Source organism: Muscardinus avellanarius, assembly GCF_963383645.1.
Source record: "Muscardinus avellanarius genome assembly, chromosome: 5".
NCBI classification, from domain to species: Eukaryota; Metazoa; Chordata; class Mammalia; order Rodentia; family Gliridae; genus Muscardinus; species Muscardinus avellanarius.
This window is the reverse complement of record NC_137790.1, coordinates 69,216,704-69,239,125: the sequence shown is the minus strand read 5'-3', so window position 1 is coordinate 69,239,125 and position 22,422 is coordinate 69,216,704. Positions and strand designations below refer to the sequence as shown.

The following is a 22,422-nucleotide window of genomic DNA, read 5'->3' as shown; positions in this document are numbered from 1 at the left end:
CTGAGTGGAGGTAAAAACTGCAAACAGTTATGGCAAGGGGGCCAAGTCAATGGATTCATCCAGGATGATGGTGGAAGGAAACAGGGAGCCTGGTACCAAAGACCAGGAAATCTGAGAGATGTCAACAACAGCATGTCCACAAAGAATGGTAAAAGTCGAAACAGCTGGATCCATAAATTTGGTAACTAGGTATTTATTTTCCTTTTATGGGATGGGAAGAAGCAATGGTGCATAAGTGAGAAACTGGTGTGTGATATGGGAGAGTGTAGCCTTTTGTGCAAAAAAAGGAGGGTCCTTGAGAGTTTTAGTGAAGTCTAGGAAATGAGTACCATGTTCAGGGAAGAGGCTAGATTGTATGATTGTTCTCCCCACACCCCAAATCCCATCATTTTGTGTGTATGTGTGTATGTGTTAGTAAAAATGTGTGCCAGGATAACAAATATTTGCTTCCTACTCCCTAAGCTTAGAGATCATTAACATCTCTAAAATCTCCTCCTTGACTGATTCAAGTCATAGGAAGATCAAGTTCACATCTACACGATGGACCCATGAGACTCCTTAAACTGTGGAGTTTTGAGAAGCAATATGGTTTTTTCTTCTGCTTTCCATTACAATATCATGAATTTATACTGAGCATCTCAGGTGTCATGAATGTGAGTACAACATGGGAGAGTGAAGTTATAACCATTCAATTATTGAATGTAAATAATAACACAAAAATCTACTGAAGCAAATCTTCAGGACTTTTGCTGTAAGACCAGACCTTGAAATAACAACAAAGAAAAAAAGACATTAAACAGAACAAATTAGAGCAATGAGTCTGATGCATATAATTTACTTCTCTGATTACTGATTTTGGTGACCCCAGGTCCTTCTCTAGCTCAGAGTTCCATCATAAGCATTATACTTCATATCATTTATTAGAGTACATTTTAAAGCATAACAATCTGTTTTAATTATACTTAAATGTCTCTATGAATAGGTTTAATATTTATACTTTTTAATGAATAGAAAAACATTAGGATTATATCTTTGGAAACATGTTTGTAGAGCTCAAAAAAGTTACAATCATGTGGCTTCCTAATACTCTTAGAAAAAGTGCTTTACTTTACAGAATTATAAGCCAGAAAGTAAAACTGCATTAAGTTAATGCAAAGCATTGTGATCCATCCAGTAAAACACAGGGCTGTGAACTTCATGGGCTTCTAAGATTCAGCTACATCCTCCTTCACTCTCATGGAGATGAAATCCCTGCACTGCTCGTGGACCTCAAGGTTACTAAGTGATCTACTGTGTGCCAATCAGTCTGCGTGAACCCTGATTTTAAACTGTCTGGACTAGCACTGAACTGAGGGGATCGCCCTTCTACCCTTTCCTGCTCTCCATGCCTCAGCTTCTGGCCTTATTTTGCTAGGAAAGGTGTAGGTAAAGGAAGACATATTCTGTCATGCCGCATTCTGTGACAGTTGATGGCTGAGAGTTAAGTTCACAACCGAGCAGGACACTGAGGCGGTGAACAGCATCCAAGCCCTTCTGGAATTGATGAGCTAGAAAAGCCTGGAGTAGGGTGTATCTCCAGACAGCTGTTAGTGGGCTGCACATGATGTCCACAAACCAAGCACCCAAAGGTGCGCAAAGGAAAGGTGTCTGTCTAAAGGAAGATGGCAGTCATTTTATAAATCTAGAGAGGCACCTCAATGCTTAGACCTGAAGTCACTTTTAATATGTAAAGGGTGGCCTCTCAGTCTGTCTCCCTCAAAAACATATCCTGTAAGTATTATAAACAAAACACAAACTAATCATAGAGTCGTTTAAATATTCCATTACTTGGCTCAGAGTTTTGGTGGTTGACAAAGTGCAGTTCTTTCCCTCTGTCAGAGTCCCTAACCAGAACACGGTCTTATCAAAGCATGGACACCATACATGCACTAAGAACAGACATGAAACTTATCTGCCACATTTTCTGATAAGGCAGAAATGTGCTCTTCACATCTCTGGAACATGGCCTTTCTCATCTCTCACCACCACATTTCTTCACCTTGTTTGCCTGGGGAGGGGGGGATGCTGCTTTGAGGTCGATATATCTTCAGCCATTGGACTAATGTTTTGCTCACCCAACGAGAAAGCAAAGACATTCACCAAGGGCTTTTTGCCCACTCATCTAAAGGCAGAACTCAGCTGGCTTGCCAGTAACCCTTGCCAAAGGTGTATGATGAGATTTCCAAACAATAAGGCTTATCAGGGAGGGAAGGAGAAAGGGGGAGAGAGGAGAATGGAGAGAGGAGAGGGAGGAAGGGAAGGAGGGGAAGAGATGGGTGGGGGGGGAGAGATATCAGTGGCAGGACCTCAGCTTCCAGTTTCTCATAGGAGAATGTGGCTTCTAACTCAGAACCATCCAGGCCTTGGTTGTGAGATCTGCCCAGAGGGACTTCCAACCCTTAGAGAAATTTCTGCAATGACTGAGCTGGGTAGAGTTCAGCCAGGCTTGGACCTAAGAGGTGCCCTGAGAAGCCTCTTTTGGGGGGAAGCACCAAAAATCTGCAGCAGATTTCTCCTTTCTCTCTCCATCTGAATAGGAAATGATCATGAAAAGTTCCAGATAACTGAAAGAAAATCAGATTGGTTTATTGCTTTTGCTTGTATCCAGACAGAAGAGAAAGCTTGAATGCCTGGGGTGGGTGGTACATGAGGGGGATTGTGGAAGGAAGAAACATGCCTCACATCTGCTTTTAATGATGGACGGAGAAGAAGAAACGAAGAGACCCTTTGGCTAAAATGAAATGCATTTTAAAGGAGAGCAGAATCCCGGTGAGTGGCAGTGATGACCACTCTGCCTGGTCTCCTCCCTGCATCCTGTCCTGTGCTCCTGGGCCCACCAGCCCAGCATGAGAGAAGAGTGAAGCCAAGCTAGAAGTGTTTTCCGCTTACGTACGTGAAGGTCGCAGTGTGTGTCTTTGTGCGAGCCTTTTCTCTATGATGACGCCTGGTGCTTCAGCTCTGATATTGTTAAGAAACCTGACACTTTCACCTTACTACTGTATACATACATGAAGATCTGACACACTTCTTTAAGATAACCCCTTTCTTCCCCACTATTGGATTTATAAACCAGAGTTCAGTACAGTGGCAGGTGGAGTCCCAAATTAATGAAAGCCAGAGCCAGAAAGTCTTTGTGGATCGTGCCAGTCTCAGGGTTGGCTCTTGAATATAGATTCTGATTTTCTCCGCTGGTACATGGAGTCACCTTGGACAGGTGTGCAGGGATTCCAGGGAGAAAGCTCAGGTAGGTTCGCCCACTTGGATATCTAAGTGCATGTTAGTGTGCATTTCAATCTGCTTGTATTTTGGACAGTGCACCTTGACAGAGCTTATTAGAAAACTGGTCTAAAAGAAAACAACCTTTAAGGAGTGTTAAAAAGCACACAGTAAAGAAGAGGCCTTCAAATCTCAATAGCAACATTTTCTGACACTGGCAAAAGATTTTTCTTTCCTTCCAAGGACATGATGACAGTCAGCTACCAAGAGTTCAAACAAGCCTCACATTTCACTGGAGCCAAACTTTCTATCCTCATGCTTTCTCCAGCCTTTCCCACTCATATAGACTCATCTCAATTTCACCTTTTGGTCCTTCCTATGACCACTCTTTTGGCCAAAGGACAAATTAATGAATAGTCAAAAGGTTGAGGGGAAAAAAAAAGAAAAGTCAGAGTCAAAACTCAGATAACCTGTGCCCAGAAATGGCAAGTTGGCCCTGTAATCGCGCCAAGATGACCCGGTGAACGGGTCTCATTCTATTTGCCTCCCGCTTCTTCCATCCAGAATCACTGATCTCCGCTGAGGCTGGTAAAAACAGCTGGTTGAGGTCTCTAGTCTTTGGCCGTTCTTAGGGATGGTCATTTTATTTCTAAGTGTAACCCCTTCGGGTGTGACCCATGTGTTTTCTGCCAACTCTCCACAGAGGAGGCCAGGGGAGACTGTCTGGGTGGGACTTGTGATAGGAGACAGCAGGACTTTGGAATCTGTCACTGTGGATGAGGGGGGCAGGTGGTCCATGATGGGGAAAGGAGGACTGAATAAGATTAGGCTCTGGGGTCTTCCTGGCCTCGACCTATGGAAAGGCTTAGAACCCCCCAAGGGTCGCTCTATTTTTGAAGAAAGAAGGTTGTCCCCTGATGGCTCTGTCTCTGATGTGTGTTTTCTGTCCTGCACCATTGCATCCTGGGAGGAGAGCAGGTTAGACAAGTCTGGTTCTGAAGAGAGGGTGGGTCCCTCACATAAGCAGGTGGTTTCTATCTGTGAGGACTTCGTAGCTCCCGGGTCTTTCTTTGGTTTCTCTTCCTTTGGGCTTTCCAGGGAGGGGGCAGAATCATCTTTGGCCGGTTTCTGAGCCGTCCCCCTCATGGAGCTGGGTTCCTCTTGGCTCCTCTCCAGAGGCTGGGCCCCGCTGTCCCCTGAGCTCTGTGAGGGCAGGGGCTGCGGGATCTGCGTGTACTGAACCTTGGGCGGGATGACGGGGACTGCCCTGGCCTGACACATTTTGACCATGAAGGAGGTTCTCACAGCTGACACACTCACAGGGGCTGAGTTACGGCGGCCAGTCAGGGCATGAGCAACCACATCCAGGTCCGGGGAGCCCACCTTCCAGGCGTCTGCTTTACAGTGAGATGAGGTCATCCAGGCAAACTTGGGGTCCCCTGGCTCAGAGAGCTGCATTCCAGGTGAACTGAAGGAGGCTCCATTCTCCAGCCCGAAGAGGTCAGTGATGGGAACAGCAGAGTCCAAGTTGAGGGAAGAAGGCCTGTTTTTCCCTTTCAAGGGCCCACACTCGGTGCCCTTCAGCTGTAACTTTGGGGGCTGCCCTCCAGGTGAAGTACTGTCCTGAACACTGGCTGAATTCTCCTTGATGCTTTCTGGCCCAGGAACAGCACCTTGCTTACTCTCAGGGTTGCTGTGCCCCAGAAGTGGCCCCAGCCCCTCTCCCTGGCCTAAGCTGACTGTGCTGGTTTCTGGCGGTTTGGGCTGCGCACCACCCGGTCCTTTCTGCATGGGAAGAACCTCTGCTCTTTTCAGGCCACAGAACTCCCGGAAGGACTTCAGGGCTTTCTCATCCCATCCTGTGATCTCTCTCCTGGCTGCCAAGGGCTGCAGAGAGTCGGAACTTCTCTCTGTTTCAAGATTTTCACAGCTGCTAGAAAAGGCCACCTCCAGGGTCCATGGGCTCTGAACGCTGCTTTTGCTATCCAGGGAATAGCTCTGGCGAAGGCTGGGCCGGTGGGAAAGCCTCTTCTCCAGTCGGTGGCTCTGGGCCAGCTGCACTTCCTTCAGGGTGGGTGAGTGGAGGGGGCTCGTCACCCACTGGGGCTCTTCCCAGGGCTCCACCATCTCCAGGCCATGCTGAGCAATGTCTGTCAGCGATTCGTCCTCATCGCAGTCGGAAGGCTCCTGTGCTGACTGGGCTGCATCCCCCTCTCCATGCGGAGAGATCTCAGCCTCCTTTGTTGGGCTCGGAAAGCCAGGGCCTTCTGCCTCGGGAGCAGCATTCTTTGAATACTGTTTTTCATTTTGACTTGGAGTGGCCTCTCCCTGACAGGAGCGAGGGATCCCGGGGCTGTCTTTAGACTTCGGCTGCTCTTCTTTAGGACTTGTCCTCAAATTCCTGGATGGATCTTCTCTCTCTGGGCTGTCCTTTGACAGCAGGACTCGAGGCGCCTCCTCCAGAGGAGTTGGAGGGGGAGGAGCAGGAGGGAGCGGAGGAGAGAGTTTCCCTGGGTCGGGTGGACACGCCTTCTCCAAAGGAATTATTTCCAGAGGGGCCAGACTGGCGCGGTCTGGACGCGGGCACTGCTCAGGCTCCTGCCGCTCGGGTCCGCGGAGGCTGCTGGTTGGCTCTGGCTTATCTTTATTGGCCGCCGCGGCAGCCCCCGTCGTGCTCTGATTGGCTGAGTCCCTAACCCGCTCTTCCAGAGGGGCGGAGACTGGAGCAGGGGCGGGGCCATAAGACAAGCCCCCCGGAGGCTCTGCGGGAGCAGAGGGCACTGGGCTGGACCCAAGACTTGGCTCAACTGGGCTGGTCTTCCGAGCAGGTGCTGGCAAGGAGGCGAGCTCCTCCTCAGATTCAATGATTTTCAGCTCCTGTTGAATCTCGGGCCAGATCAGGGTGTTAGCCAGATCATCTTCATCCTGAAAAACATCAAGGAACAGATTCCCTTAGAACCACAGACCGAGCGCGGACATCCACCCTGTTTCCAGTGAGAGGAAGGGACTGTAGTCCCTGTAGGGCGCCTGCCTGCGCCACCCCAGCAAATAAAGGAAGCAGAATCAGTAACACCTGTAGACGCTTGAGAGCTCACCCTAAGCCGTAAGATACCTCGTTTAATTTTCCCCACACATAGGAGATAAACATTACTTCAGTGACTCCCATTTTATAGACGAAGAGGCCTACATTCCAATTAAACACCTTTCCTAAATTGTACGCCAAAATACAAGTGTTTAATCCCTGGGCATGTTGCATTATAGGACAAAACAAAACAGAATGTAAAACCCTGGCCTCACATGACCTTATGCTTCCTAGATGACAAACACAAAGAAATTCTCCCAGTGGTACAAAAATGTTAGCTCTTACCCTGACACCTGCCTTCTAAATAAATAAATGTAGTTCTTGTACTTATTGCTGAAGAAAAACATATTCCATATTGGGGAAAAAAACATTTTAGCCTCTGTGTGTGTGTGTGTGTGTGTGTGTGTGTGTGTGTGTGTACATGTGTGTTGGTACTGGGGATTGAACTCAGGGGCATTCTATTTCTGAGCCATATCCCCAACCCTTTTATTTTATTATTTGGAAACAGGGTCTCACTAAGTTACTAAGGCTGGCTTCGAACCTCAATCCTCCTCTCTCAGCCTCCCAAGTACTGGGATTACAAGTGTGCTCATTGTACCCAGCTTAAAAAAACATTTTAAAAACATATTATAAGCTGGGCATGGTAGCGCACACTTGTAATCCCCGCGCTTGGGAGGCTGAGACAGGAGGATCGCACAGGTTCGAAGCCATCCTCAGCTACTTAGTGAGGCTCTCAGCAACTTAGTGAGACCCTGTTTCCCAATAAAATATAATAGGTCTGGGAGTATAGCCCGGAGGTAGAAAGCCTCTGGGTTCCACCCCCAGTACCAACACACACACACACACACACACAAATATATATATATATATATATATGCTTTTTGTTTGGTTTTGTTTGTGGCACTCAGGATTGAATCTCCAAGGCATGCCCCCAGCCCCTGTTTTATTTTGAAACAGAGTCTTGATAAGTTGCTGAGACTGGCCTCAAACCTTCAATCTTCCTGCCTCTGCCTCCCAAATACTGGGATTACAAGTGTGCCCAAAGGCCCAGCAACATCAAAATTTTATATCCCTGTTCCCCACAGTTCCCCACAGTTCACATGACAGGTTCTTTTTTGTGGTGGCTGAGCTCCCTCCTGTTCCCTCTCCTTGTCTCCCTCGTCTCCCCCTAAGTCCAGCTTCCCTTTGTCCTTCCCAGCTCCTCCCTTTCCATACTCCAAGCCCAAAGCTGCAGACAAGAAATGGATGGATGGAGGCTGGGCCAGGGCCAGGAAAGCAGATCTCAGTTCTTCCCTTTCTTGGCTCGAGGCCTCATTCTGTCTCAAAGAGAAGCAGTTGTGAGCCTCTCCATCCTGCGGGGGCCAGGTCTTTCTGAGAAGTCTCATCTCTGCCCACCTCTTCCTTGGCTCCAATCACATGCTGTTTCCCAGTCTAGTTACTTTTTTATTTTTTGGTACTAGGGATTGAACCCAGAGGCATTCTGCCTCCAAGCTACTTCCTCACAAGCCCTTTTTATTTTATTTTATTTTTGAAACTGGGTCTTGCTAAGTTGCTGCGGGTCTCACTAAGTTGCTGAGGCTGGCTGCAAACCTGTGATCCTCCTGTTTTAGCCTCCCAAGTACTGGGATCACAGGCGTGGGCCACCACGCCTGGCTCCATCCAGTTACTTTTATGCTTGTCTTCTTATTCGAAAAGTACTGAGAACTCTTTGAGATTAGGAATTGCATTTATTTTTATTTATTTATTTACTTATTTTGGTGGTACTGGGGTTCCTGGAAACCCTTCTACCTTGGGGCTACACTCCCAGACCTATTTTTTATTTTTTTGTTTGGAAACAGGGTCTCTTAAGCCAGCGAGGCTGGCTCCGACCAGCACGATCCTCCTGTCTCTGCCTCCCAAGCGTGGGGATTACAAGCATGCGCCACCACGCCTGGCTAGGAATTGCATTTATTAATCTTTGATTCCTTAAGGGCAAACGGTGCTTGGTATACTGGGGGTGGCTGCTCAATAAAGGGTCTGCTGAATGGAAATGGATTCATAGTTTCCTTTCGTGTTACTTCTTTCAGATAAAGCTGGAGGATTATTCAGTCTAAAGTAACTGGATTCTGATGGCCTGAGTGTACTTGCATCAGGTTCTAGTCTCCTTTCTAGACTGTGCATCCATTCAAGGCAGGCACAGCCTTTCCCTCATCTCTTTATTTTCCTCGACACCTGCATTAATTGACCTCTTACTAAGAAATCAATAAGTTTAGCCAGGCATGGTGGCGCACGCTTGTAATCCCAGTGCTTGGGAGGCTGAGACAGGAGGATGACGGTTGGCCGCCAGCCTCAGCTACTCAGTGAGGCCCTCCGCAACTTAGTGAGACCTCGTTTCAAAATAAAGAATGAAAAATAGGGCTGGGGGTGTAGCTCAGAGGTATCTGGGCTCCATCTCCAATACAAAAAAAAAAAAAAGAAACCAATAAATTTGGATGAATAAATGAACCTCCAAACTTCCCTCTGTTCTGCTCTACTATCTCAGTTCGTGAATCACAATGGAACTTTTTGCCCAGAGCAGACTGAGGAGCTATCTTTGCCCTTCTTGCTCACTCCATCTCCAGTCCTCACAAGGTCCTTCCAAGTAGCTCTTGACCCCTTTGCTTCCATCCCTTTGACCCCCACCCCAAGTCTAAGCCGCCATCTTTCCTTGCATGATTTACCACACACCAACTCCTAAGTGCAATCCCTGCTTTCTCTCTTGCTCTCCTCCAAGTCATTCTCCTCACAGAATAGAGTGACCCCCTAAGGACACAATTCTGGACAATGATTTTCCATTGCTTCTAAGTTGGCCCCAAACTTTCCACACGGTGCTGCCTGCCTCCACCTGAGCCTCACTCACTCCAGCCTGGCAATCCTGGCCTCTTAAAAGTGGACCTCTTAAAGTCCTTTTGGAGCCAGGCGTGGTGGCACATGCTTGTAATCCCAGTACTTGGGAGGCAGAGACAGGAGGATCGCTCAGGTTCGAAGCCAGCCGCGTGCGCTGGCTTAGGAGACCCTGTTTCCAAATAAAAATGTAAAAAATAGGTCTGGGAGTGTAGCCCGGAGGTAGAAGGGCTTCCAGGAACCCCAGTACCACCAAAAAACCCCCCCAAAAAACAAAAAAAAAACATAATATAGGGCTGGGGGTGCATGGAGGTAGAATGCCTCTGGGTTCAATCCCCAGTACAGCAAAAGAATAATAACAACAACAACAACAACAACAACAACAATAATAATAATAATAAAGTCCTTTTGGCAGAAACCGATCTTGTGTGTGTGTGTGTGTGTGTGTGTGTGTGTGTGTGTGTGTGTGTGTATTGCTGGGGATTGAACCCAGGGGCATTATGCCTCCAAACTATACCCCTTGCCCTTTTTATTTTGAAACAGGGTCTCATTAAGTTTCTGAGGGCCTTGCTAAGTTGCTCAGTTGTTCTTGAATGCACAATCCTCCTGTCTTGGACTCCCAAGTACAGGGATTACATGTGTGTGCCACCACACCTGGCCAGAGACTGATTAGTTAGAAAGAAAAACAAATTTTTTTTTGTTAATTTTACTCTACATTGCACTCTCAGGAAGCAGGTACTCCATGTGGCTGGAGGAGGCGGCGGGCCCACCTTACCATCTCATGGAGGAGCACAGCTTCAGCTCTGGTCCCAGGACCACCCTGCGCAGTGCTGGCCTCCCTCTGGCCAGGCTCTCGGCCCTGCTCCCCCGCTGTCTGGGGAGTTGGCTTCTTCTCTAATTCCTTGGAGCGCGGAGCACCAGGCGGGCTTTCCGAGGCTTTCTTCTCCCCAGGGACTCCTGGCTCCGGGCGAAGGCCTTGCTTGCACTCTGCTGTCCCCAGGCCTTCAGGTGGTGGCGTGGTGTCTTCAGGAGCAGCCTTCTTAGCGACACAAGCTGCAATGAGGAGCCACCATCAGTTCAGGGATGTGCTTTCAGAGGCAGCTGTCTCCCCTTCCGACTCTGCTTCCCAGGATGCAGAGAATTCTCTCAACTCATCACCCCTCACATTCTTCACCCCATTTTCTTCTGATGATGCCCTGGCCTCACCTCCCAGAGCCATGGACTATCAGATTAAAGGACCTGGAAGATCATCCTGGCAACAGTTCTCAACCAGGAGATGGTCTCTTCAACTCCTTCTCCCCGCAGGAAACACTGGCAATTTCTGAGGACATTTCAGGTTGCCCCAACATTGAGATGGGTGAGAGCCACGAGCTAGGGATGCTGCTAAATGACTATTTTTCAGTCCTTTGTCTATGACAAAGAACTACTCAGCCTCAACATCAGTGGTACCAAAGTTGAGCTTTTGCTTTGGTCTAACGGTTCTCTACACAAATAAATGTTCAGGTCCTGAGGAGTCAAGCTCACTTCACACCACGCTGCAAAGAGATCTTATAGTTACGGTTCACACCTTCTCAGGTGTAATAATTTATGTTAAGAATATCTTTCTCGCCTTCATGGAAACAATGCAACAATACTGGAAGCACAGTGTGATGGCTAAGAGGCATCCCTGGGGGTCTGGTCTTGGGGATTATATAAGGACCTTCCTCCCCCTGCTTGCTCTCTAATTCTGGCTTCCTCAATAATGTGAGAGCAGAGCCTAGCATGCTCTCCCTCTCTTCACTTCCCTCTGCCATGCCCTGAGCTCGGCACACCCGCCTGACATGGACTGAACCTCTATATCTCCAAAAACCATGAGCAAATAAAGCTTCCTTCCCCTAAACTGTGTGGTCGGTCATTTTGGATTATAGCAGTAAGAATGTTGCCTGTGGGGGTGGATGCCCAGGGGTTATCTGGAATCTTCCAGGGGATTTACCCTCCCTCAGGCCCTCACAGCCCATTCTGAACACTTCCTTCATAACTCTTTGGGTACCTAAGTCCTTCCTCATTCCAAGAGGCTGGAGGAGCTTTTTGTCCTTCTTCCACTGACCTTATGCTAAACTGCAGTGCAGTTTCAATTTCCCTTCCCAGTTTTTAGCTCATGGGGGAAAATCATATCAACAATCTTTTTGGGAGGGAAGGGATACTGAGGGTTCTACCCTTAGCCCCTTTAAAATATTTTTATTTTGAAACAGGGTCATTAAGTTGCTGAGGCTGGCCTCGAACCTGCGCTCCTCCTAGTATGCGATTACAGGCGAATGCTACAATGCCCAGATCTTTTCAACTCTCCAGTCCATAGTAAATACATGAGAAAATATAGTAGAGTCCTTACAAGGATAGTTTTTTTGTGTGTGGGAGGGTTCTGGATTAAAATCCTGGTTTTTCTACTTCCTTGAGGTTTGAATAAATTCTTTATTCTTCTTTAAGCAAATGGGGATAGTGATGACTGTCTATACCTTTTAGGGTTGTTGTGAGGAGAAGTGAAATAAAACATGTAGAACACTTTAGGACATGCCTGACAACATAGTAGATGCTAAAAAAAGTTTTCTAATATTAACTGAAATAGAAACATTCCTAAGTCACAAGCACATATTGGTTTGACTCACAGTTATCCTTTCCTTTAGGGTTCTCTCTACTTTCATTTTTTTTTTGTTTTTTATCTTTTTTATTGGTGGATTGTAGTATAATGGGGTACAAGATGGTAGAGGCATACGTTCACACATCACTCATTTAGCCCTTCCCCAATCTGCTTTTATTTTAGATGGCTCAAATTGGGATGTGGATCTAAGAATCTCTCCTTATTCCCAACACAGCCCAGAGAATCAAGCCTGGCCCACTGTATAATCCTATTAGCTTGGCAACAGTGAGTGGTCCAAGACTGCGCATGTGACCCAAGTAGATCCAACTAGAATCCTTGCTGAGTTTGATATAAGGAAGTTGGGGGAAAGATGCTATTTATTTATTTATTTATTTACTTACTTACTTACTTACTTTGGTACTGGGGATTGAACCCAGAGACTTTCTACCTCTGAGCTATATCCCCAGCCCTATTTTATTTTTTGAAACATGGTCTCACCAAGTTTTAGAGGGCCTTGTGACATTGCTGAAGATGGCTACAAACCAGTAATCCTCCTGTCCGAGTCCCCAAATACTGGGATTACAAGCATGCACCACTGTCTGGCTTGGAAAGATGATTTTTTTTTTTTTTTTAGTTGCCAGGGTTGCTTGCCATGTTCTGTATATACAGGAGGTAGACATGAGGGACAGTGGACAGGGACAAGCCTGAATGCACTGAACCCCCAATTCTAGCTCTGCAGGTGAGCATTTCTTTCTTGGATCTTTCTCAGCATGCATGAATAAAATAATAGGTCATGTTTATTGGGTACTTATATTTTAGATGCTCTTCTGGGGGCTTTACATATATTAACTAACTTAATATTTGCACTTATGGATGAGGTACAATTATTATTATCATCATCATTATCACCATAGGCTTAGAAAAGGAGGTGCAGGGTGGTTCTGTCAGTTACAGAGGGTCAGACAGCAAATGACAGAGTGGGGATTTGTATTCAGGCAGCCTGGTGCGAAAGGTCACAAGCTAGCCACTTCACAACACTGCCTTGCAAACTCTCAGCAAATTCAAGGCCTGTTTTTATCTCTGACGATGGAGACCCTGGCTCCCCTATTTTACCTGAATTAGTCTCAGCTCCTTGTGGCTTCTCCTCTTCCGGCCAAGCTCCGCTCTCTGAGCCCTGGAAAGAAAACTCTTCCAGGCTAGAGAGAGACTGCAGCTCCTTGGGGGGCGTTCTGCACGGGGTGCTGTTGGTGCTGATGACGGCTGACACGCGGAGCGGCACGGACACTGCAAAGGGCTCGGAGATGTTCAGCGCCTTGCGCTGGTGTCGCGGGGAGGGCTCCATCTGGAAGAAGCCGCTGGCGAAGACCGATTTGCTGGGGCTGTCGTTGGAGGTATAGAACATCCCCAGCATCTTTGGGGCTGTTTGCTCGATCTCGGGGTCCTCGATAGGCCTGAACACCTTCAGCTGCTCGGGTGGGGGACGGACCTGAGCGCTGCTACTGGCATCAAAGCCGCCCTCCGCGCCCGCGGGCAGCCCCTCGGGCCCCCAGTCACCCTCCTGCTTGCTGAGGTCGCAGGAGCTGCCTGTGCTGGTCGCGTGCATTTTCGTGGCTGGAATGAAAAATCCACCAGTGGTGACAGTTCGACCAAAATTTCCTTTGGTTTCTTTTCCTAGTGAAAAAGAATAAGCGCAGGGTCAGCAGACTGGGCAGGAACACAGCGTCAGGCCTGCAGTTAGCAGGACGTCCAAATACTGCAGGGGCGCCCCAACCTAACACGGGCATCCACATCCTAATGAAGATAGGGGTGCAGCATTCAGTTGACAAAGGGGAAAGCATGTCATATGCACGGAATTTTGGCACTTCGCTCTGAAAGGACCAATTGCTTCTGTGCCACACTATCTGTTTTGTTTTGTTTGGGGGGGGTCTTGGAGGTTGACCCCAGAGACATTCTACCTCTAGCTATACCCTTGTACCCCTGGCTCTATTTTTTTTTTTTTTTGAAACAGGGTCTTGCTAAATTGCTGATTGCCTTGAACCTGCAATCCTCCTGTCTCAGCATCCCAGGTATTGGGATTACAGGCTCACACCACCATGCCTGGCTTACAATCAGTTTTAAGCTTTGCAGGGAGAGCAGGTTCTCAAAGCAGGCCATTGCTATGACTGCTAAACAGGGCTAACATCTACCAAGCCTTAAATGTAGACTGTGAGAAAAGAGACAGACAGGAGTTGGGAGAACGCTATTTGCTCAAAAGGAAGAAGCCAAGGAAGGAAAAATAACAGAACTCTGTTTTATTTTAAAACTTCAAAACTTATTATTGAATGTGTTCTCTGGCAGATGGACACAGATAGGAGTTTGGTTTCCCAGCTAAGAGATCAATGGTGTCTTAGCTAGACCTTTCCTCCCTTCCCCAGGCTTTTTCCTGTTGATTCCCAGGCTGAGAAACTGGAAATGTAAATTACGCGTTAGAAAGCACAGCTGGGAGGAGTGAGTTCTTGACTGACTTAGAAGTGGAGGCAAGGCCGGGCGTGGTGGCTTGTAATCCCAGCATTGGGAGGCTGAGACAGGAGGATCACAGTTCGTGGTCAGCCTCAGCTGCTTAGTGAGGCCCTCTGCAACTCAGTGAGACCCTATTTCAAAATAAAGAATAAAAAATAGGGCAGGAGGTATACTCGGAGGTCGAATGCCCCTGGGTTCCATCCCCAGACCCGCAAAAAAAAAAAAAAAAGAAAAAAAAGAAAAGAAAAAGAAGCGGAGGCAAGGATAAGTATGCCTGGGGAATAAGTAAGGGAGAGATGGCGTGTGAGTTGCCAGGGAGCTAGAAAATAATTTGTAACTCCGAACTAGGCACTATGCTGAGCATCTTATGTAATATTATGTTTGCAATTCTTAGGACCACATTATACAAGAAGTGCAATCATCTCCCTTGACACATGAGAAAACAGATTCAGAAGTTAGATGACCTGCTCAGCACCCATGTCTCCCATGAACATCATCAGATCATGATGTATTAAATCCCATAAGAACTTTCCTTGGAGGTATCAAAATCACAGCAAATGGATGAGCTGGGCGTGGTGGCGCACGCCTGTAATCCTAGTGCTGAGACAGAAGGCTTGAAGTTTGAAGACAGCCTCAGCAACTTCGTGAGGCCCTCTGGAATTTAGTCAAACCCTATTTCAAAATAAAAAACTAGCCGGGCGTGGTGGCGCATGCTTGTAATCCCCGCGCTTGGGAGGCTGAGACAGGAGGATCGCAGGGGTTTGAAGCCAGCCTCAGCTACTCAGTGAGGCCCTGTTTCCAAATAAAATATTTAAAAAGGTCTGGGAGTATAGCCCAGAGGTAAAAAGCCTCTGGGTTCCACCCCTAGTAACACCAAAATAAATAAATAAAATAAAATAAAATCTAAAAATAGAGCTGGAGGGTGTAGCTCAGAAGTAGAAGGTTCCTGGGCTTAATCTCCAGTAGCCCTCCCCCAGCAAATAAATTTGAGAAAATGCTAACGATATCAACATAGCTTAAAAACATTTCACTATTTTATAGGTGAAAATTTTAATATTAAGTATTTCCTCCATTATCTCAGGCTGCCTTATTTATCAAAGAGAAACATGTCTTGTAGTAAAGGTATTGGGAAATCATGGGATAAATACAGAGGTGTCTGCACAGTCTGCTGCCAAGGAAGCCCTTTGTCTTATAACTTGTAACTGGGCTTGTTGGTTGCTTGAGAACAACAGCTACAAAACAAAACAAAACAAAACAAAAATAAAAAAAAACAATGGGACAGACACAGGCAAGTCAGCCCTTAGGACTACATCTATAAGAACACGTGTTCTCACATGTGGCTCCCTGCTAATGTGGTGGTGCATGTCACCTTGTGTGCTGCCCTACCTACATCTACTCCAATAAAGGATATCTGTGCAAACCACACACACCAGACACATGGCGGGCATTGGATGAGTGTTTACTGGGAAATAGTGAATGCATGAATGAATGAACCTACCAATTCAAAATTATGACTTCACAAACCCCCAAAGCCAAGGCCCATAAGCACGCTGGCCGAGAGCGCCGAGGCACAGACCAGGGCCTCTTTCTTGGTCCTTGTTTCTGCCCAAGTGTCTGCCTTAGTTTTCAGGTGTTGACCTTTTATCTGTGTCAGTATTGTGAATGGAAAGCAGCTGTGGTCTCCAGCTGTGGCCAGCTAAAGTCTGGAGAGGTAGCCCTGAGGTAGCAAAGAGGAGGTGACAGCTGAATCTGCGTGCTGCCAGGAGTTTGGGAAGGATTAGGGAGGGATTTGGGCCCGAGAGAGACGGTGTGTGATTGTGACCGCAGATGAGCACCCTGGCAGCTTATTAAGGTGAGCCTGGCGTGAGCTCATCACCCTGTTGTCATCCCCAGCGCAGACACTAATTGTAGAAGCTCACCTTCCACTGGCACTGAACACAGCGAGTCCATGCTTTTCGCTGGCCGGATGGTAGCCTTCTCCACTAAGGACAAAAGAAAATAGATCCTTATGAATGAGTATCACGAGGACGCACGGAGAGCAACAGGTCAGGTTGCAAACTCACAGGAGAGATTTCTTTAGCGAAGTTTTGCAAGCCTTTAAAATTTATCTGTTTAAAAAATATTCTCGCATTCCACTTTATTTATTTATTTATTTATTTATTTATTTATTTATTTGGTGGTACTGGGGTTCCTGGAAGCCCTTCCACCTCCTGGCTACACTCCCAGACCTATTTTATGTTTTTGAGACAGGGTCTCTTAAACCAGCGCGGCTGGCTTCGAACCTGCACAATCCTCCTGTCTCCCAAGCGCGGGGATTACAAGCGTGCGCCACCACGCCCGGCTTCACATTCCACTTTAGATGATCATACTTTCTTAATGGAACTGACGTTTTAGAAAGAGGGCGTTATAAAGCCAGGCGTGGTGGCGCAGGCTTGTAATCTTGGCGCTTGGGAGGCAGAGGCAGGAGGATCGCGCAGGTTTGAAGCCAGCCGCACTGGTGTAAGAGACCCTGTCTCAAAAATATAAAAAAAATAGATTTGGGAGTGTAGCCCGGAGGAAGAAGGGCTTCCAGGAACCCCAGTACCACCAAAAAAAAAAAAAAAAAAAGAAAGAAAGAGGGCGTTATACCTGGGCGTGGTGGCGCACGCTTGTAATCTCAGTACTTTGGAGGCTGAGACAGGAGGATCACAGTTCATGGACAGCCTCAGCTACTACTTAGTGAGCCCCTTTGCAACTCAGAGACTCTGTTTTAAAATAAAGAATAAAATATAGGATTGGGTGTGTAGCTTGGAGGTAGAATGCCCCTGGGTTCCATCCCCAGTACTTAAAAAAAGAAAAAGAGAGAGAGAGAGAGAGAGAGAGAGAGAGAGAGAGAGAGAGAGAGAGAGAAAGAGAAAGAGGGCATCTAGCTGGGTATGGTGGTCCATGCTTGTAATTCCAGTACTTGGGAGGCTGAGATAGGAGGATTGCAGGTTCACAGCCAGCCTCAGCAACTTAGCGAGACTTTGTTTCCACATAAAAAATAAAATAGATCTGGGAGTAAAGCCTGAAGGCAGAAGGTCCCTGGGTTCCATCCCCAGTACAACATAAAATATAATAAAATAAAATAAAAAAGAAAAAGAGACAGCATTACTAGATCAAAATTTTATCAATATTTTACAGGTGAAGACAAATTACAATTTCGTCAAATAGCTATTAGCAAGTAAGGAGTTCCGAACCCAATTTAATTGTACGAAAATAATTCAAGATGAATCCACAGGGTAGATCCAAGCGGACCTGGGGCCCAACCAAGCCCTTCTGTCTGGCAGGCTGGAGAGCAGGATTTGGGGCTGTAGCCATATCTGTCGGTACCCAGGAATTTAGTACGCTGGGTGAGAGGGACCAGAATTACCTTTCTCCCCAGCTCTAATCCTTGAAGTCCATAGACCAATTGCTCCTCCAATGACCTCACCCACTAACTCACCCTGGAACAGATCCCAACCAAACCAAACCTTCTGTAAGCATCTTCTACGTGCCTGGTGTACCCTATGCATCCTCATAAGCTGCCATAGCAGAGTTTTGGAAACATGTGGCTTAAATGAATAAAAACTTATTTCAGGCAGAGTAACAGTTACACACTGCAATGGTTTAAATGTGTCCCCCTTCCCAAATTCATGTATTGGAATCTTAATTCCTCACGATAGCAGTGTTGGGCAGTGGCACCTAGTGGGAGATGTGTGGGTCACGGGGACAAAGGCCGCATGGCCGGGTGCCTGACTTCCTCCCAGGAATGGCTAGCTATGGCTAGAGCTCGGCTCCCTTTTCTCTCTCTTCACCCACTTGCTTCCATTCCACTCTCCACCACAAATTAAACAACATGAAGCTTTCAGCAGAAAATAAGCAGATGCCAGCGCCATCATACTCTTGAACTTCCTACCCTCTAGAACTGTGAGCCAAAATAAGCCTCGATTCTTTATAAATCACCCGGTCTCAGGCACTGTCTTGCAGCAACAGAAAACAGACCAAGACGACCATGTTCATAAGCATTCCCTCTTTTTAGGGAGCTGAACTGTCTGGAAGATAGTTCCTTGCTAGGAGGCTAGGAAGGGCAGTTTGGCAGTTAAGCGGGAGCCCCGGGACTAGCAGTCATTTAGGTAACTGAATTCAGACAGATCTGGGTTGAAACCCCAACTCCACTACTTTTGGGCTGTGTGACCTCAGATAAGCAACTTATTTTCCCTAAACTTCAGTCTTCTCATGTATAAATGAGAAAAAGCTGTTGTGAAGACAGAATGAGAGATGACTGTAAATAATTATGTTGTACTAACCTGGACTCAATGAAAACTAATATTGTTTACTGTTGCTGCTGCTTTTATTCAGGGCTCAGTAACACAGGAGAAGACGAGATGGTTCTACAAGGAGCCCGTGGGTTGGCCCTCATCCAAATTGGGCCATATTTTGCACTTGTTTTTGTCCTTCTTTTAAAGTTTTTCCCTTTTTCCTGTTCCAAAGCCTGCTCTTCTTAGGAAGTTCTGATGGCCCCTGGGCCCCCTCAGCGTGGGGATTCCCTCTGCCAGGGGCCGTGTGGAGGACACGGCCAGCCTCTCTGAGTGGGGGCAGAGCCTGCCTTCAAGGTCTGTACTTCAGTAGCGTGCCAGGATTCTTATCCTTTGAAGAGCTGCTATCTATTTCTACACGTTTAGAAACTGATGTTATCCTAAAACTGCCTGGCTGGACATGCTTTGTCTTTGTTTTCTTGGAACTGCAATTCTGGACTTGCAGGGTCCTTGAGGGGCAGAGTCCAGCTGACCCTGAGTGTCCTAGAGGGTGAGAAGTTCTGCCTGCAGGGCCATCAAAGTCCACCTTTAGGGGGTCTCTCTCTCTCTCTCTCTCTCTCTCTCTCTCTCTCTCTCTCTCTCTCTCTCTTCTTTTTTGTACTTGGACCCAGAGACATCCTACCTCCAAGCTACACTCCCAGGCTTTTTTGTTGTTTGTTTAATTTTTTTTTTCTGATATACTGGGGTTCCTGGAAGCCCTTCTACCTCCGGGCTACACTCATAGACCTATTTTTACATTTTTATTTGGAAACAGGGTCTCCTAAGCCAGTGCGCGTGGCTGGCTTCGAACCTGCACAATCCTCCTGTCTCTGCCTCCCAAGCGCGGGGATTACAAGCGTGCGCCACCATGCCCGGCCCATTTGTTTAATTTTTTATTTTAAAACAGTTCTTACTAAATTGGTGAGTTGGCCTCAGACCTGCAATCCCCCTGTCTCAGCCTCCCATGTACTGTGATTACACTAATGGGCCATCATGCCTGGCTCCTCTAGTTTTTTTTTTTTTTGTTGTTGTTGCTGGGGCTGGAAACCAAGGCCTTGGGTGTGCACAGCACAGCTCTATCACAGAGCTATAGACACGCTGGCCCTGATCGTCCTGTTCACACTGCAGTCCCTGTGGCCTTGGTGTACACAGCAGACACTGCAGCTGAGGCTTTTAGCAATAGTCCTTAAGGATTCCCTGGCTCCTTTTCTGGGCAATGAGTGTATTTAGGTTCTATTTTCTGTGTGGGAAGTTGGTCTGGCCTCATGGAAGCCCCAGCCTCCCTTGCTTTCTGGTAGCCTTCATGTTCACAAGTCCTTTCTCTTAATTATTTTATCCAAAGGTGAAGCCCAGAACTATTACAGCACTATGGCTTCGGGACTTCTGTGCTCAGGAGTTCATCTTGATCCTATATAAACAATTTAGATTGAATTCATTAAAATACAAGTATCTTGTATTAGATCAAAGTTTATACATCTATACTCATTTTTTCTTAGCCTTTGTGTCTTATTTAAGTTTCTAAATATGCTTGAACATGTCTTCCTCTCAATTCCTACCCTACAAAATCCCCAATACCATTCACGGTGAATAAATTTTTGAGATATGGTTAGTTATGAAAATTTATTGATTGTACTGGGAATGGAACCCAGGGGCATTCTACCTCTGCGCTATACCCTCAGCTCTATTTTTTTTTTTTTTTTTTAGTTTGAAACAGGGTCTCACTAAGTTGCGGAGGGCCTCACTAAGTTGCTGACGCTGGCCACTAACCTGTGATCCTCCTGTCTCAGCTTCCCAAGTATTGGGATTACCAGCATGTGCCACTGCACCCAGCTAGTTATGGAATCTTAAAATATATTATTTATAAGCCGTGCGTGGTGGTGCATGCTTGTAATCTTAGCATTTGGGAGGCTGAAACCAGAGGATCACGGTTTGCGGACAGCCTCAGCGACTTAGTGAGGCCTTCTGCAACTTAGTGAGACCTTGTTTCAAGACAAAAAATTAAAAAATAGGATAAAAAAATAGGGCTGGAAGCTGGGCGTGGTGGTGCATGCTTGTAATCCCAGCATTTGGGAGTCTGAGACCGGAGGATCACGGTTTGGGGACAGTGTCAGCTACTTAGTGAGGCCCTCTGCAACTTAGTGAGACCCTATTTCGAAATAAAGAATAAAATAAAATAGGGCAGGGGGTGTAGCTTGTGGTTGAATGCCCCTGGGTTCCATCCCCAAATCTGCCAAAAAAAGAAAGAAAGAAAAATAGGGCTGGGGGTGTAGCTTGAAGGTAGAATGTCCCTGGGTTCTATCCCCAGTACCTAAAAAAAAAAAAAAAAAAAAAAACAAAAACCATATATGTGTGTGTGTATACACATACACACACACACACACACACACACACACACACACACACACACATTTACCAAGTGATTCCTCCTTTTCACATGCACAATTCTTTTTTATTTTTTGGCATTGGAATTGAACCTAGGGGCATTCTACCTCTGAGCCTCACTAAGTTGTTGAGGGTCTCACTAAGTTACCGAGGCTGGCTGCAGACCTGTGATCCTCGTGTCTCACCCTCTCAAGTACCAGGATTACAGGCATGCACCACTATTCCTGGCTAGCATGGGTATTTCAAAAAAGCAGCAGTCTTTTGTGTCACTTGTACAGCCCACACTGGTGGATTACGTTACAGGGCTCTGTGGCTCACATTTAAGTACAGATTCCACAGGCCAGCTAATCTTTAGTGTCTACAGTTCCCAGGAATGCTCTTCTTTTAAAAGTGGCCACTCAGGCCATAGGGAGGCCACAGGGAGCCACCTGCATCCACCCTGGTGGTCCTTCAACTTCACCTCTGCAGACCCTAACATTCTGCCAATTTGGTGATCTCTCCTTAGTTTGTCCATAAGATCTTAAGATGGCAGCTTTCAATCCTGGCTGCATAGCTATCTGCATATCACAATCACCGGGAGAGCTTTATAAAAATGACCAATGCTCAAACTTTGTAACAGGCCGGGCGTGGTGGCGCACGCTTGTAATCCCCGTGCTTGGGAGGCAGAGACAGGAGGATCGTGCAGGTTCGAAGCCAGCCGCGCGCACTGGTTTAGGAGACCCTGTTTCCAAATAAAAATGTAAAAATAGGTCTGGGAGTGTAGTCCGGAGGGAGAAGGGCTTCCAGGAACCCCAGGACCACAAACAAACAAACAAACAAACAAACAAACAAACAAACAAACACTTTGTAACAGACCTCCCAATGCAAAATGGCTGGGTCTCTGAACCACTCTGGGGCTGATTCTGAGAACACTATGCTCTATGAGTTTACCACCTATTGGGTCAATTCCAGTAGAAATTCCCTCCCCCTCAGACAAAATTTAAAAAGCTCAAACATAAGCCGGGTGTGACAGGAAGATTGCACAGTTTCGAAGCCAGCCTCAGCTACTTAGTGAGGCTTTCAGCAACTTAGTGAGACCCTGTTTCCAAATAAAATATAAAATAGGTCTGGGAGTATAGCCCGGAGGTAGAAAGCCTCTGGGTTCCACCCCCAGTACCACCAAAAAAAAAAAAAAAACTCAAACATAACTGGGCATGGTGGCCCAAGTCTGTAATCCCAGTAGTAGGGAGGATGAGACAAGAGGATTGCAGGTTCAAAGCCAGCCTCAGAAACTTAAGCGAGACCCATAGCAACTTAGCAATACCCTATTTCAAAACTAAAAAGTAAAAAGGCAAAGGGGCTGAGGTGTAGCTTGGAGACAGAATGCCCCTGGGTTCAATCCCCAGTACCCACTCCAAAAAATTCAAACATTCAGTGGCACACCCCTGGAATCC

At 46.7% G+C, this 22,422-nt stretch overlaps 1 protein-coding gene across 1 annotated transcript in view; it reads right to left on the bottom strand.

Moving 5' to 3' along the window:
• Positions 1–3,786: 3,786 nt before the first annotated feature.
• ARHGAP31 (Rho GTPase activating protein 31) overlaps positions 3,787–22,422 on the bottom strand; it is a gene marked incomplete at both ends in the record, with an annotated part of 118,065 nt that continues 99,429 nt past the window's right edge. Inside the window, 4 exons of the mRNA XM_080696520.1 lie at positions 3,787–6,180; positions 9,975–10,252; positions 12,927–13,484; positions 16,232–16,294. Of these exons, the coding sequence (XP_080552646.1) occupies positions 3,787–6,180; positions 9,975–10,252; positions 12,927–13,484; positions 16,232–16,294 (3,293 nt within the window). The remainder of the gene's footprint in view (positions 6,181–9,974; positions 10,253–12,926; positions 13,485–16,231; positions 16,295–22,422) is intronic.